Source organism: Papaver somniferum, chromosome 6 (genome assembly GCF_003573695.1).
Source record: "Papaver somniferum cultivar HN1 chromosome 6, ASM357369v1, whole genome shotgun sequence".
Classification (NCBI taxonomy): domain Eukaryota; kingdom Viridiplantae; phylum Streptophyta; class Magnoliopsida; order Ranunculales; family Papaveraceae; genus Papaver; species Papaver somniferum.
Window position 1 is genome coordinate 2,823,747 of NC_039363.1, and position 17,111 is coordinate 2,840,857.

The following is a 17,111-nucleotide window of genomic DNA, read 5'->3' on the forward strand; positions in this document are numbered from 1 at the left end:
CATCATCATAAGCAACATATTCACCTCCTAAAGCAATTTCGTCATGTTCTGCGACTTCTTCTTCTTCGCTTCCAGTTGCAGATATAACAGGAGAGGATGAAGAGAAAAATTCAGACGAATCATCACATGGCTTTCTGGGTTCGCGGACAAGTAAGGCTACCTTACTCGGTATTTTTCCTCGTAATAGACCGGCATTTAGACGCGTAACAATCATTTTGGGTCACGAGATTCATGTTCTCGGCACGAAGATCTTCTAACGAGGCGGACGCTTCAGAGACATTCATTTGGCGTTGCATGCATCGGGCTTGACGAATTACGAAATAAGAAAATAACAGAAATAAAAGTAAAAGCGAAAATGAATCTACGAAATCAGGGAACTTACTTAAAAGCTTCCCTATCCTTTGGCTTTGCTTGTCAGAGTGCTCCTTTTCCTGCTTGAGTTGTTCCTCCAAGGTGTTGATTTGGGCTTTATCCTTCTTGGCTTTCTCACGGACCATTTTAATCTCCATGAGGCTGGCCATATGTCGATTGACCTCCTGAAAATCAAGAACCCAATTAGAAATAAGCCTCAAAGCAAGAGGAAGTCGAGCTGAATAAGTACAAGAGAGTTACCTAGCACAGTAAGGCGAAATGTTGCTGGAGAGACAAGTTCATGGAGGCGTTTAGCATCACAGAAGGATCTTGGGAAAGAAAATCGTTGGAGCTAAAGGTCACTAAGGATTCTAGGGAACGGGACTTCAGAGCTATATCTTCGCGAGCTTTGACATAAACTTCCTATAGAAACTTCATGTCAGGGTCGTAAATATGGTCAGATATAGGCGGCGGAGTAATTTGTTTCTATTTCTCGCCGATCGAAGGATCCTCGTGGGGGTTAACTTCAGGGAAAACATGAGGGTCTATTGCTTTGACAGAGGAAGTGGTATGAGAACGAGAGGGTGGAAGCTTAGGAGGAACATAGGGATTGGTAAGAATGACATCCAAGGAATCCTAATCCAAGACCTTTTGTTGTTTTTTGGGCTCGCCATAAGAAGGGGTACCCGTCTGTGAAATAGTAATGTTACACGGAAAATAACTAGAAAGTGGGAGCAAGCAAGGAAACAGTGATGACAAATTAAAACACCTGAGAATAAGGAGGAGGAGGAGTAGGATGATCACACCTTTTTCTCTCCTTTGATGACCCCGAAGTAGATTGCTTAACGAGAAGAGCATTTTCCTAAAAGGAGTAAAGATTTAAAATCTAAGGAAGGATAATGGACGAAGTGAATACCTGGTAGAAAAGGTTATCACAAAGGAAGTAATACCTCGGCCTACATAGACCATCGAAGTCTCCAGGCATCACAATCAGCGAGATAACGGTGTTTAGGAAGAGGTCCTTGACGAGGAATATCTTTCTCGTCGTAACCCCAAATGAAAGGGCCACTCACCACCATAGGAAACGTCGCCCAACCATCATCGCAAGAAAGGCGGAGCGGGGAATCCACATATAATAAGAGAGACTTGATCAGATCCGCGACAGTATTTCGAACAAGATCGTTGCCCCACTTCTGATGCTATCTTGTGCTTGTGAACTTCGCTGAATAGTTGGACACGAAAGAATCCACGTTAAAGTCACGAGGGTCAAATTCTTCGGCTGTTAATGGAATATGCAAGATACCATTGGAAGAACGAATTTTAAACTCGTTGAAAATGTGGATTGCGTTACCAGAAAGCTGAAAGGCTCCGTATTGCAGCTTTCTCAGAATCTCAAGAAAGATAGGGTTAGAAGGATCATAAAGTGGGAACGATAATCCAGCCCTCAACTGACTAACAATAATGATCATCTTGTTGGCCGACCATGTACCCGATTGAATCCACTTATCGGTAAGTTCCATGTTATGAGTAGCAGTAACAGGTGGACTCATGGGAGAATCGACCGCAGTAGTTAAGGTCAATCCCTTCCTCTGAAAATCAGCTTGGAATTCCTTAAGGGACTTGAGTGAGGAGGTAGTTGTGAAAACCTTTTAGGAAGCCATGATGACAAAAGACGAATAGAGGGTCGAGAATGGGATGGCAGAAGAAAAAGAAAATTCAAAGACCAGAAGGAAGAAAAGGAGAAGAAAACCAGAACAAAGTCAGAGTCGGATCTAAATATCATGGGAAGGGTGACCGGTTTAGTAGGTTGACGACACGTTCGAGGTATACTAACCGGCAATAAGCAGTTGCTCAAGGAACGTGGTCACTTGGAGGCATGAAAGTGGAGAACGTGGTGGTAAGGGAATCTAAAGCGGTTCTTATTCCATTCTCGTATGATTCGAACAGAATAAGAAAAGGCAAAATGTAGGTACACGAATTAGACCCTCCACGCATCGGACGTAGAGAGAAGAAATAGAGATAAAGAATCTCATTAAAAGATCTCAGTTAGAGAACTTGTCAAATCAAAGGTCATAGTTATCTCGTAGTCGATCACTCAGGCGAAGTACGAAAAGAGCGAGTGCTAAAGGGAAGAAACCCGCACCAAGTTGAAGTATCCAACAAGATATCAAATAAGAAGTCGTAAGGGACGAAGTAGGATTACATGGCCGAAAAGATAATCTACGAGATAGATAAATTATGGAGCAAGAAAGAGACAGGTGTCCCGACAAGCCCATGTGAGATAAGCAAAAGAAGGGGAAAAACTTTATGGAAAACGGTCTGGACGAAGTGTAAATTGCTACTGCGAGATCTTAACGAAGTAAAGTGAGATATAATCCATTAGAGTTTATTAGCCTATAAATAAAGGACACTGGGCAAGATGAGGGGGGATTTTTTGGGAATGAGTGGGAGAAGTAAGTCTAGAGTGAAATTAGGGTTTCCTTGTATCCAAGAAATTGTATCCATATTACTTTGAATGATTTCATCAATAAGAAATTGTATCCATATTACTTTGAATGATTTCATCAATAAAGATCGTTGGTTTATATTATTTAGTATGATTCAGATTTTGCTACTATCACTTCGGGTGTACTACTGGATTTCCAGTAGTTACACTTTTGCTGGAGATGGGAGGGTTTTGTCTCCGTATTTACGCCACTCTTCCAGGAGTTCAATAAAAGTTTTTAATAAACACGGGAAGTCTGGTGGTTCTACTACTTCACTCGAATCGCCACTCCTTTTATATCATTTTCCATCCCTGAAGTTTGTCGCTTGCCTTATCTGTTAGTGCCTTCGTCCCAATGTTTTGAAAACCGGCCCGGATATCGAACCGACAAACTTACTGGGTCAAGGGTCGCTGGTTAACCCACTTGTTCACTGGGTCAGTTTATATAACAGGAAAAATTATTAACTTGGTGGTTAAGCTCGTGTGGGCTTAAAAAGAAGATTCATTTAGTGTGGGCTTAAAGAAATCAGGTGTGGGCATAAAAAGAATACAGCTAGTGATCGATTAACTCATCCACCCCACGTGTTTGCAAGGATCTTAAGGGTATTTCATCCTAAAAAGAAACCCTAGCATCTGTCCCTTTTTCTATTAATCGATTTATAATAGAAAAACCAAACATCCACTTTAGTCTGCCTCCATAGTTCTCTCTATATTTTCTGTTTACCTATTTGACCTTTTATTTCTCCGCATAATTCTACCAATATGTTTCCTTTTGATCTAATCCAACAACACTAATTTAACTGACCATGGAAACACCATTTTAGTCATCGAAGAAGAACCCCAAAGTATAAATTATGGAAACACCATCTTAGGCATCAAAGAAGAACCCCAAAGTTTATCCTCACGATAACATTCTTTTTCTCCTTAACTAAATTAAGATACTTCATTCATATCTCAAATTCCTCTTTGAGAAAAAAAAAATAATCTGAAACCTACTTTTTGTGGACGGAAAAGAAACCGTCGGAACCGGCTAAAAATCCAACTGGGTCAGTTGGTTCACTGTTTGAACCATCAAGGTCATCCGGTTAACTGGCTTTTTCTGCATATTAGTGGATCATAGATGAACCAGACCGGTTTTCCAACTGGTTCACCGGTTTACTGGTTGAACCGGCCGGTCCGGTCCGGTTTTTAAAACACTGCTTCGTCCTTGGCGTATGTTACCGAATGTCCCCATTGCTTATCTTCATATGCCTTGAATTCTATCGCGTCATTGGTTCGGGAACATGCGTCTTCGAAATCCTTGAGTGAAAGGAGACTGCATGGTAAAATTTGTCGTTGGTGGGGTTAAGCCACCTTCTGACATTGTGACTTGATCTGTTTCCTTGCTCGGTTGTCCTTCTGAATTCCGAGAGCCTTCTTTGGTCATATGGATGTTGCTTGGCGTTTCGCTACGTTGGAGATTTTGCCTGACAGGTGTGTTGGTTAAACTTCAACATAGAAGTCACTAACAAGCTGGTTAGGACAAAATTAGAAAAATTGATGTAATCATAAGGGAATTAGAAGTCATCTAGTTCTAAGAAAAGGAAAGACATGTAATAAGGTAATAGGACTAGGAAAAGGAATTCATAGTTCTATATATATATATGTTCACCAAAGTTGTGGTTGATCATACGAGCAAGATTAGAGCTTGTGTTTAGTTTTGAGAGATTTTCTAAACATCAATAAACAGAGTTGTCTTTATATAAGCTAAGTTTCATCTTGCAGTTGCCATTAATTGGTATCAGAGCTTGTTTCTGAGCCATGGAAAACGAAACCACCATTGTGGGTGTAAAACAGTTCACGCCACCATCAATACAAGTTCCAATCCTCAACGCCACAAACTACACAGTATGGGACATGAGAATGAAGGTACTGATGAAAATCTACAAAGTTTGGGAAACAATTGATCCTGGTACATTGGACCCAGACAAAAAAAATGTTGCCATTGGATTACTCTTTCAAGCAATACCAGAATGTCTTGTTCTACAAGTTGGTGAACATGAAACTTCAAAGAAAATTTGGGATGCAATAAAGGCACGTAATCTCGGAGCTGATCGAGTTAAAGAAGCCCGTCTGCAAACCTTAATTTATGAATTTGAAAGAGTGAAGATGAAAGACACTGATACTATTGATAGCTTTGCAGGAAAGCTATCAGAGATAGCCTCAAAAGCTGCATCACTTGGACAATCCATTGATGAAGATAAACTGCTAAAGAAGTTTCTCAATAGTTTACCAAGATCCAAGTATATTCATATCATTGCCTCTCTCGAACAAGTCTTAGATTTAAAGAAGACTATCTATGAAGATATAATTGGAAGATTGAAAGCATATGAAGAGAGAATCCTTCATGAAGAAAACAATGGAGAAACTCAAGGAAAACTCTTGTACAAACTCTTACCAACAAAACTCTGCGACAATAGGAAGAGGTCGTGGAAGAGGTGGTAGAGTAAACAGAGGCCGAGGAAGGGGAGGAAGGTTTAACTCACAAGATAGAACAACAAGTCAGAATGATCAAAACCAAGGGAAAGAAAAGAAGGATAGATCAAACATTATTTGTTACAGATGTGATAAACCAGGACACTTCTCCTATGTATGCCCTGAAAGAATACAAAAGATGGAAGAAGCAAACAAGAATGAAACAAGGGAAGCAGATACAGCTCTTTTCATGCACGAAGTTGTATTCTTAAACGAAGGGAAACTAATACCAAAGAACTACGAATCAAAGGATGGAGAAGAAGGAATCTGGTATTTAGATAATGGAGCCAGCAATCACATGACTGGTAAGAGACACTACTTTTCTGAACTCAATGAGAAAATCAAAGGACAAGTGAAGTTTGGGGATGGATCTTCTGTAGAAATTGAAGGGAAATGATCAATTCTATTTCAGAGCAAGACCGGATAACAGAAGCTTGTCACAAACATCTACTTCATCCCAAACTTACAAAGCAACATTCTAAGTTTAGGACAAGCTACAGAAGTTGGATGTGATGTTAGAATGCGACAAGATTATCTAACAGTTCATGACCCAAGTGGAAGACTTTTAGTTAGAGTCTCACGCTCACAGAATAGACTCTACAAGATAAGTCTCATGATTGGAAGGCAATTGTGTCTGAATATGAGACTGGAAGATCATACATGGAAGTGGCACGCAAGGTTAAGACACATAAGTTTCAGAACCTTAAAAACCATGTCTCAGAACAAGATGGTTCGAGGGCTACCACAAAAAAATGGAGTGGTGGAGAGGAGAAACAGGACTCTAATGGAGATGACAAGAAGTTCTTTAAAGGCTATGCAAGTACCTAATTATCTATGGGGAGAAGCTGTACGACACTCCACATACCTAATAAACAGGATACCTACGAAAGCTCTGAAAGACATGACTTCATATGAAAGTTTGCGAAAGAGAAAACCAAACATAGATCATTTAAGAGTGTTTGGTTGCAAAGCATACGCAAAAGTTGACTCTACAACTCTTAAGAAACTGGATGATCGATCTCAGACTCTTGTGCATCTAGGAATTGAGCCTGGATCCAAAGCTTACAGATTATTCAATCCAACAACGAAAAGAGTAATAGTGAGTCGAGATGTGGTATTCGATGAAAAAGAAAACTGGAACTGGAAAGAAACTAATGATGGACCAAGTTGGGATCCAGGAATGTTTCACATGAGATGGGGTCAAGTAATTGATGAAGGCGAAGGACCCATAACCATCAATACCAATGGAAACAATGATGTTAATCAAGAAGAAGAAGAGAATAATGAAAACACTGAGAATAACGAAGAAGTAGAAGAAGAAGAAGAAGAAGAAGAAGAAGAAGAGATCGATGAAATAACTCAACCCATTCCACTGCGAAAATCAACAAGACAGATATAAAAGCCACAGTACCTGGAGGATTATGTTCTTCAAGCTGCAGAAGAATGTGAGATTATGCTACTTTCTGTTAATGATGAACCAAGGAATTTTCAGGAAGCAAAGGTCTCGACTAAATGGACACAAGCATGTAGAGAAGAAATTATTTCAATCAACAGAAACAAGACTTTTTTTCTAGTTGATAAGCCAGGTGGGGTAAAAGTGATTGGTCTTAAGTGGATCTTCAAAATAAAACGGAATGTTGATGGTACTGTCAATAAATACAAAGCAAGGCTTGTAGCTAAAGGATATGTACAAGAATCAGGCATAGATTTTGATGAAGTTTTTGCACCAGTTGCTAGAATTAAAACAATACGCTTATTAATTGCAGAGGAAACATCAAACTCATGGGAAATTCACCATTTAGACGTTAAGACAACATTCTTACATGGTGAATTCTGAGAAGATGTGTATGTTGAACAACCAGAAGGTTTAGAAGTAAAAGGACAAGAGCATAAGGTTTATAAGTTATCAAAAGCTCTATATGGTCTAAGACAAGCTCCTCGATCCTGGAATACAAAGTTAGATCAAATCTTAAGAGAAATCAGATTTGTTAAGTGCTCTAAAGAACATCAGTATACAGAAGAGAAGAAAAGGGAACGCTTCTTGTGATTGCAGTCTATGTAGATGATCTATTTTTGACTGGCAACTCCCTTAAGGTGATCAATGAGTTCAAGAGATAAATGTCATCAAAGTTTGAGATGTCAGACCTCGGAAAACTCACTTATTACCTTGGCATAGAAGTCCATCAAGGAGTAGATGGGATTCAGATTAAAAAAGAAGCTTATGCAAGGAGAATTCTGAAAGAAGCAGGACTTGAAACTTGTAATCCAACTAAGATACCAATGGAGTTTGGACTTAAAGTTTCAAAGGCACAAGAAGAAGCTGAGATTGGTCCAACGAGTTATAGAAGAAATGTTGGATGCCTTAGATACTTGTTACACACAAGACCAGATTTGGATTTCTCTGTGGGAGTAGCAAGCCGTTATATGCAGATTCCACGCAAGTCTCATGGTGATGTAATAAAGCAGATATTGAGATATCTAAGAGGAACAATCAGCTGTGGATTGAAGTATGGTCGAGGAGGATCAAAAGGAATTGTTGGGTATAGTGACAACAGTCATAATATTGACCAAGATGATGGAAAATGTACAACTGGTCATATATTTTATCCAGGAGAAGCACCTATTACATGGTGTTCACAGAAGCAAGACATTGTAGCCCTCTCATCCTGTGAAGCTGAGTTTATGGCCGCAACAGAAGCAGCTAAACAATCAATATGGCTTCAAGAACTGTTGGGTGAAATCAAAGGAAGAGAACCTGAAAAAGTTCTCATCAAGATTGATAATAAATCTGCAATTGCACTCACTAAAAATCCAGTGTTTTATGGGAAGATGAAACACATTCACAAAAGGTATCATTTCATACGAGAATGTATCGAGAAGAAGATCATCAACGTTGAACACATACCAGGAACTGAGCAGAAAGCAGATATATTGACAAAGGCATTAGCTCGGATCAAGTTTGAAGAAATGAGACAATTGATTGGAGTACAAGATATGTCACGGGTAAGGTTGAAGCTTAACGGGGAGAATGTTGGTTAAACTTCAACATAGAAGTCACTTACAAGATGGTTAGGACACGATTAGGAAATTGATGTAATCCTAAGGGAATTAGAAGTCATCTAGTTCTAAGAAAAGGAAATACATGTAATAAGTTAATATGACTAGGAAAAGGAATTCATAGTTCTATATATATATATGTTCACCAAAGTTGTGGTTGATCATACGAGCAAGATTAGAGCTTGTGTTTAGTTTTGAGAGATTTTCTAAACATCAATAAAGAGAGTTGTCTTTATATAAGCTAAGTTTCATCTTGCAGTTGCCATTAAGGTGAAAGTCGTCTGCTGAAAGAGTTACCTTGAGTTATACTTTGTAATAGAAGGGGATGTTGTGGTGCTCCAAAAGGGTCGGAGTCTTCATCACCTCCTTCGGGTTGAGTTCGGCTAGCCTCTTCATGAGAACTAATCTCCTTTTATCCGAGTTAGCCAATTCTTATCGCATTTCCTGTATTTCGAGTTGTTGCGGGTCGAGCTGAGGTTGCTCGTGTGTTGGTACATTACTCCATCTGCCCGGGCCTGCACTTGCTGGACCACTTCAACATGTCTAGGTGCAGCTCCGGGTATGTTCGATTGATTCACTCTTATTTGTAGGCTTCGACACTGTCTTCCCGAGCCTTCTGTCAGTGGCATTCCAAACTCAAGATTTGCTTGTTGATCCTGTACTTCATTGGTTTCTGAGAATGGCACGGATTCTCCCATTTCCTTGGTGGGAAGATCCGATCTCACGACATTCAGGTTCCTTGTAGTTGAGAACTCCATGAATGTTGTATTGGTACTGAAGACCAGTCCCAGTGAAGTCGCCAAATGTAAACACCCTTGAATTATCAGAGGATAATGAAGAGACTAGTCCCAATATACACAATACAATTACCTAAGAAGCCATGTCTTTCTTCAGGAGAACCTTCTTCTTTTATAGGTAAAGTCTGATATGAAAATACCGTACACGTGTACCCTAATATATTTTTTTTTTGGCAAGTCTCCCGTTATTAGCCGTACACATATACTACTACAGCTGGAGTTATTTAGGCTGCCGCTAGTCATTTCTTTGGGGCAACCCACTCATGTCGTGTCATCGTCAATGGTGGCTTCCGTTTATCATCACCCAAAGCCCCCATTCTCGTGTCTTAGGCTGTGGCCAAATTCATGTGCTTACATGCATCAACCAAACATAGATTAGCAAATTAATTTCGTTGGCAGGTAATGGTTAGGTTCAATTAGGTAGCTTTATTTACCGAGGGTTTTATTCTCTTTGTAGGGTTCAGTTTTGCTGTTTCTGTAGCGTACATGGAGCAATTGTTGGTAGTATATGCAGTTGATATTAGGTTAGGTTTATTGTGAAACAAACTCAAACAGCTATGATCTTGCTGTAATTCTTGGAGTCTTCTTTTCTTTGGTATTCATGGTCAATGCATGTTCATCATTCGCTGTTGTTGAGTTGAAATATTTTCATTTTATCTCGATCTTTTCTTCTAAGAAGTACTAGCTAGATAATTATGTATGGAATGGTGATGGTTGATATGTTAATTTCATGTTTTTATAGAATGTGAATGAATATATCGTTGTTTCACCGAAAAAACCTTCTTCTTTTTTGTTCATGGCCAAAATTTCATGGCAATACAAATTCCTATCTGCTGCAATTTACGGAAAAATAACTATATCTTACTTAGATGAACATGATTTCTCTCCTAGGACTCAACCGGACTGTTAAGAATGAAGATTTTTTTTTTTGATCTAGCAGCAACACAATTATTAAAGTTGCGAGTGAAAATTCGCAGAGATCCGGTTAGGAATTCGGATTACATTTGATTTATTTATCTTGTTTGGTCAACTCCAGTCAAAGGATAGTGATTCTGACTGTAAGACACATATGACAACATGGGTTATGATAAAGGATGAATAGTCAGTCTCTATCATTTTATTTATCAAGTATTCTGGTAGTTGGTTGCGTCTCCTCTCTTTCTTTTCTCAATATAATCTCCTTTCCTCTGCAACTAGAATAGAGCATTTCTACTTGAGACATCTTAACTTTGCAAAGAGGTATGAATTTGTATACTCCCTTGAATTATTTTCAAGTTTCATGATTTTTAACTTTAATTTATTTATTTTTTTGTCAAGAAGTACAGTAGTGAATTTGAACGATTCAATGACAGCAGAAAGGTTTCGCGCGTTCGTGAATAGTCCCATGGGGCCTAAAACAACTCACTTTTGGGGTCCTGTTTCAAACATCGGTTTGCTTGCTTCTGTATGTACACATGAATCCCAATTTTCTTTTTCTGGTTTCTCAATTGATGTATTTTTTTCAAATGATGAATTTGTTTGCTGAATTTATTATAACGGGCTTCTACAGGCAGTGGCTGATATACAGAAAACCCCAGACTTGATATCCGGGAACATGACCGTAGGTAAGATTCGACCATCCATTTGAAGCGAGTTAGATTAATCCTCTTATACTGAATTTATTTTGTACTCGATGTGCAGCATTGTTTGGGTATTCATGTTCGTTCATGAGATTCGCGTGGATGGTACGACCTCGCAACTATATGCTCTTAGCATGTCATACCTGCAATGCATCGTTACAGTTTTATCAGCTCTCTCGTTGGGCTAAACATCACGGGTAAGCAAAGCCACCTTCACCCCAAGCATTTTAATCCGACTTGTTTTAGTTTTCGTATGTATGGCATCCTAATTCCTAAAGTACTTAATATTCAATATTGCAGGTACTTGGAGCTCAAAAAGGAAGAAAAAGAAGACGACCAAGTTGCATTGCAAAACTTGGAAGTTGTATAACATGTTTTTTTTTTCCTTTTCTTCGAGGTCAGGCCCAGCCCCCCTCTTTTCTGTTTTTTTTTTTCAAATTCTCCCGGTGAATTTTGCCGGAAATTTAATAAATTCTCCCGGTGTGTCTGCCGGAATAAGAAAGAAATAATATATGATGCACCAACTGCCTAATGTGTAAACATCATGTCTTGGGACCATGGATACTTTAAGTATTTCCACCTTGTATTTAAATGTCACTTGTTGACGACATTTATAGTAAGGAAGACTGTATTTATGAAATATATGAAGTTTCTCTAAAATATGTAAAATTTACTGCTCAAGAGCTTTACAGTTTTAACATCAAAAACAACTTACAAAAACAGGACTAGAAAATCAGCGGGATCCTTTATTCTCTATTTTTAATTGAACTGTTCTATTTACACATGTACATCCATCACTTGACACGAATGTCGAAATAAGCCAAGGCTAAAACCAAAAAAAAAACCGCATAAAACAGAACTAAGAGTCCCTAAGAAAAACAGAACCTGATCAAGCTAACCACTTTCTTCAAGTCATTTTGCTGTCAGTGTTATTGTCCAAGACTGTCAAGAGGTTATGAATAATATTAACAGGAGTTGGTTGGTGAAGATGAAATCAGCTGCTGTTACATATCAGAATGCTTTACAGAGATTGTTAGACTGCATGTTAGATGAGCACTCCTGCTTCATTATAGGATGATTAGGTCCACAGAGTCTGCTACGTTTTGGTTCAGATAAACTCACGCGTGAGATTGCCACTGCCAGTGCATCAACCAAACCACACTCATCTTGTTCTTCTGACTTCTGGTCTGAACTACTATCTACTGATGCTGATGAAACATGATTACGAGTATTTGAGTCGCTATTGAGACACAGTGCATTGATTGTGAGCCTCGCTCTCTCTAATGAATCTTGTGGTTCAAGGACTCCATTAGAGGGTTTACCAGCTCTCAATTTTGATTTGATTGATAGTGTCTTCAAAGTCCGCTCTGTATAGAATATAATCCATGGGTGTCCTAAAACAAAGAACAATGGACAGTTAAAACACAAGTAAAGCAGAAAAAGGATAGAAGTATGAAACAGAAAGAGACTGCAAAACAAAATAATATTGAGGGCTTACTTAAAACTTGGTCTGCAGTTAACCTAGCATCGACATCCCTGGTGAGCATTCGTCCAATTAAATCACGAGCTGGTCGAGATATAGACTCCCATACTCCGGTTTCAAAATCGAGTTCCACTTTCTTGATTGCCTCAAACACTTTTTCCAGCGACTCACCCTTGAACGGAAGAACGCCAATCAAAAGGGCGTGAAGAAGTACACCAGCACTCCAGATATCCACTTTTTCAGAATAATTCCCAACCAAAACTTCAGGAGCAACATAAGCTGGGCTACCTACCACACCAGACAATGTCTGGCCTGCATAAAGAATAACGAAAAAAATCATACTTATGATCCAAGTTCCAACAGAAATAACGAAAAAAATCATACTTATGATCCAAGTTCCAAACAGAAAATGTCAAGTAGGAGCAAATATTGGAGTAAACAAAACATAACCATGATCTGTAACCTACTGAAAGCATCTTTTCTTCAATACTGGACAGGGCATAAATAAAGGAATTAAAACAAGAAGTGCACTCAACTTCACCAATGTGTAACCTCTTTTTGGTATAAGGCCATCAGCATTAAATGCAGTTTCAGTAAAGACGCATAGAAATGCAACATAAACTACTTTGTGCATGATCTAGCGACCATAGAGACAGTTATGGTGCAATTTTGGTAGAAAAAACTATAATTCTAAGTTTACATGATCAGGGACTTCTTTACTTAATTGGAGTACATGAGATAGAATGTACAGAACTAGGGCTAAAGGTAATCAGATAAGTATCCTTGCTCTTGAAAGAAGTTAGTAAACGCGTCCTTGAGAAGAGAGAAATCAGCAGACTCGTACATGTTCCCAGAAACATCCACAATAACAGAACCTCTTCTACAGACGCTAACAATGTAAGAAAACTCATTTTTCTGCCGATGAAGCAAATGAGCTAATAACAATCAAACATGACTCTTACTGCGCGACTCCATCTCAGTACAAGAATGGTACCTTAATTGAACAAACCATCACAGCAAGAATCAACTTCTGACAGAAAAATACCAGTTAGATACACATACAGACATATACATACCGACATCTGACTCAACCAGCGTCTACATTGCGAGGAACTCATGCTGATAACTTCCTCTTACACAGTTAGACTGGTTAATATCGACTCCTCATGCGAATTAATGTGCCAAATGCTGATGATCCCAATACAAATGCGAGATGCATTTTATTCCTAAATGACAACAGGGAGAAAATATCTTAATGACGCAGAAACTCAAAAAGAAAATATCTCACAACCACAAACGGCTGACAAGACAATTAAAATGATCGTGCAGTGGTACATTGCTAATTGGAACTGTAGACATCCATAGCACATGCTAGTTACATGCAATTTCCCTGGATCCTTGAGACAAAAATAAACACAATTTTTCAGCATGCATAGTGGCATAATTAAGGACTTTCTCGACTAGCCAGCGGCAAAATTCATGGCCAAATATAGGAACCACAAAAGCAGCAAAATTTATATCATTTTTGAAATAATGACCACTGCTTCCTTTAGTTGGTCCGTCAGTCCTAGGGTATTGATTTGGTAATATGGTGTCAAAAATGCAGGGGGGGAAGCACTTATATTAACATTGGTCATAATATCGGCAGCGAGTTTTCTTTTATATTTTGTTACAGGGATCAAGTTTTCAACACACAAATGTTAACATATTCATAGCCGAAATGGAGCAATGTTCAATGTTCTAGTTATAGTCATGGTAGTAATATGATAAAGTGACCTGCATAACAGAAGTTTGAGTCATTACCATGTGAAACCCTCATGGCTAATCCAAAATCCGCAAGCTTCATCTTTCCTGCTGTCGTGAGGAGTATATTCTCAGGCTTTATATCTCGATGAACCACACCCATTTCATGACAATACTTAACCACCAACATCAACTCTTTGAGCACATTAGCAGCCCGTTGCTCCGAATACTGCCTTTCTCTCACCATCTGATCAAGCAATCGCCCACCAGAACACAATTCCATCAACAGATGAAACGACTCAGTATCCTCGTACACGGCGGTCAATGCCACAACCCCAGGATGCCCGGACAGATGCTGCATTATCTCAACCTCTCTATGTACAGTCTCCTCCCCTTTCTTCAAAGTCTTACAAGCAAAATCCCCTCCGTCAATCTTACTCTTACACAATCTCACACAGCCATATTTACCCAACCCAATCTCCTTCCCCAATACATACTCCTGCTCAATCTTCTTCTTCCTCCTCAACTTCATCCCACTCTCTATACACCCAATCTTCCTCTTATGCCCTCTCCCGTGCGAATCCGATATCGAACTCCCACTCGCAGGCGCAGTAGCAACCCCAGGTAATCTACTCTTCTTACCTTCCCCACCGACATCCGTCCTTGTCGTGTCCAATCCTTCCTTATACTTCTTCTTACTCCTAGAACAATCTTCCAACGAAAAATGCGATCCAGCAATCGACAACGAAGCCGGTGATTTACGCGTCCTACTCAAAATCTCGGGTATTTCAAATGACGATTCATCACGCGGTTCTATCCCTTTCCTCTTCTTCGTTAACATCTCCATCCAGAACTCAACCCAATCCAATCAAATCCAATACACAAACAAACAATAAATCCCTCAAACAGCCAAGATCCCTCTTTATTAACTCAATCCACAATCTAATCAAATCAACAATCCAAAACCATCCAAAAAACCTAATTTCCTCGATTAAACCCTGAAAAAAAAAAGGATTCAACAAATCAGAAAAAATCTAATGGAATACCTAACAGAAACTCTACAAATGATAAATCAAAAATCAATCTATACGTTAATATTCAAACAAATCGAAGAAAAAGAAGAGAAGTGATTTGATTACCGCAAATTACCTTTTTCGCCCTTGTTCTTCTTCTGAAATTGGAGATCTGAGAAAGGCTTGTTAGAAGTATTTATATGGCTTAGAAATCAGTGGTTAGATTTAGAGTCGGATTTGGGAAATCTGGAAGAAGAAAAAATGGAATTAGGGTTAGAGAATTAGGTTAGAAAGAGGGGATTTGATGATATCTTCTGGAAGTGTGTTTTGTTGTCCCCGTCGAGAGTAATTATATATGTTGGGAGGAGGACTCGTGTGGAGAGAGAAAAGGAGAGGTGCTTTGTTGTGACACGATGTACTATTTTATTTGATGTTGGATAGATGATGTATTAACATCTGGGTGGTGGGTTCTTATCTAACGTTGGATATTGCGGGAAGGATGAATGTTAGTTGTGTTGGGTCTCTGTGTAGTCAACCAAAGGGACTAGCCGACCAGCCGCGTCTAAAGTCTCATAGACTGCGCCGGCCTACCTCTTTTGTATTCCTTGGGTTGGAAGATTGGAATCGTCTGACTCGGATTGAGTCAGATTTTAAATCTTTTCTTTTTTGTTATATCTGACTCGTAAATGCTCGATTCGTACACAATTTCTGATTTGGATGCACCCGTTTTCTACTGACGAACTGCTATTTTAATAATTTTTGAGTCAGGAACTGCTATTTTAATAATTTTTGAGTCAGAATCAGACGTAACTCGGATATACTTGTTGAGTCAGAAGAAAAAAATGTTTTGTTGAGTTTATTTTTCAGAAAAACATTTATTATTTATTTGTTTTTGTCTTTTATTTCGAGGAATCATCGAATGGTGTTTGATTTCAAATCTTTCCTTCATTTTTTTTTTATTACTTTTTTCTCTTTTATACCTGACTCGATTCATATATCTCAGTCGTACATCGTTTTATGGTTAGTTCGTTGTCTAGTAATGAACTGTTATTTACTAATTTTTGAGTCAGCATCAGATGTAACTATTCAGATAAATTTGTTTAGTTAGGAAAAAAAACAAAAGCGGCTCCAAAGATAGGAACACGGATCATGGTTATTAACAAAGATAAATTGAGGGGTTGTACTATGTTTTTTATCTGAATTACCTAGAGCTGTACATGGGCGGGTATGGACGGGTATAAGCTAAAACCAACCTCGCACCCACAGACTGCGGGTTTTTTTTTTATCATAACCAACCCCGCACCCATAAACAGCGGACGGGTTGGGCGGGTATGAGTTTAGACCCGCTTTATAATTCAAAGAGTCTCACAAGATCTTCTTTTACCTTTTTCATAATACTTTCAACCCTATATTCATTGTTCTCATACAAACACTGAAGCACAAAGTCTAACCCATCTTCTTTCTCTTTTGGATCAAGAATTCGGGTGAAGATTCGAAGTTGTTGTTGTCGATTTCTGGTGAAGATTTTTGGTAATTGTCGTTCGTATGTGAAGAAGAAGAGCTGAGGAGGAAGAATAGGAGAGATCGAACAAAGAGAAGAGTGTAGAAAGTGAATGAGGGTTATCAGTTATCCTATCTACTAGTATTAGGGTTTCATAATGGACGGTTAGGATTAGTTTTATCTAATGGTATATAATACGCGGGTTTTTTGGGCGGGTATGGGCGGGTATTAGCTTAAACCAACCTCGCACCCACAAACAGCGGGTTTTTATTTTCATAACCAACCCCCGCACCCACAACGGGTGGGTATGGACTAAAAACCCACGGGTTTAACGAATACGGGCGGGTTTGTGTTTGGTGGGTGGGTCTTATGCATCCCTAGAATTAACTGACTTGTTTGATTTGACTCATCTGAAAAATCATAAAATAGTAAAGTTTCATAATCTTTTTGATTCCAGTCAGATTCGTGCCCGACGAATCAGGTACAAAATGATAAATGACTGTAATAGTTCCGAGTTAGATGTATGAATCAAGTCGGACCCCAATCCG

At 38.9% G+C, this 17,111-nt stretch overlaps 2 protein-coding genes across 3 annotated transcripts; one reads left to right on the top strand and one right to left on the bottom strand.

Annotated features, from left to right (window-relative positions):
- The first annotated feature begins 10,540 nt into the window (after positions 1–10,540).
- On the top strand, positions 10,541–11,024 carry LOC113285338 (mitochondrial pyruvate carrier 1-like). The gene is made up of 3 exons (XM_026534246.1): positions 10,541–10,648; positions 10,754–10,808; positions 10,885–11,024. Exons 1-3 carry the CDS (start codon positions 10,550–10,552, stop codon positions 11,022–11,024), a joined length of 294 nt encoding a protein of 97 aa, XP_026390031.1. The 5' UTR covers positions 10,541–10,549.
- A 525-nt stretch (positions 11,025–11,549) lies between these two features.
- Positions 11,550–15,377, bottom strand: LOC113286678 (serine/threonine-protein kinase PEPKR2-like). Of its 2 annotated transcripts, none has more exons than XM_026535267.1 (4): positions 15,199–15,377; positions 14,110–15,047; positions 12,322–12,618; positions 11,550–12,217 (listed from the first exon to the last, which is right to left on the bottom strand). In XM_026535267.1, exons 2-4 carry the CDS (start codon positions 14,894–14,896, stop codon positions 11,835–11,837), a joined length of 1,467 nt encoding a protein of 488 aa, XP_026391052.1. In that variant the 5' UTR covers positions 14,897–15,047; positions 15,199–15,377; the 3' UTR covers positions 11,550–11,834. The 2 variants fall into 2 exon arrangements, with proteins under 2 accessions (XP_026391052.1, XP_026391053.1); XM_026535268.1 differs by having other exon boundaries at positions 15,189–15,377.
- Positions 15,378–17,111: the final 1,734 nt, after the last annotated feature.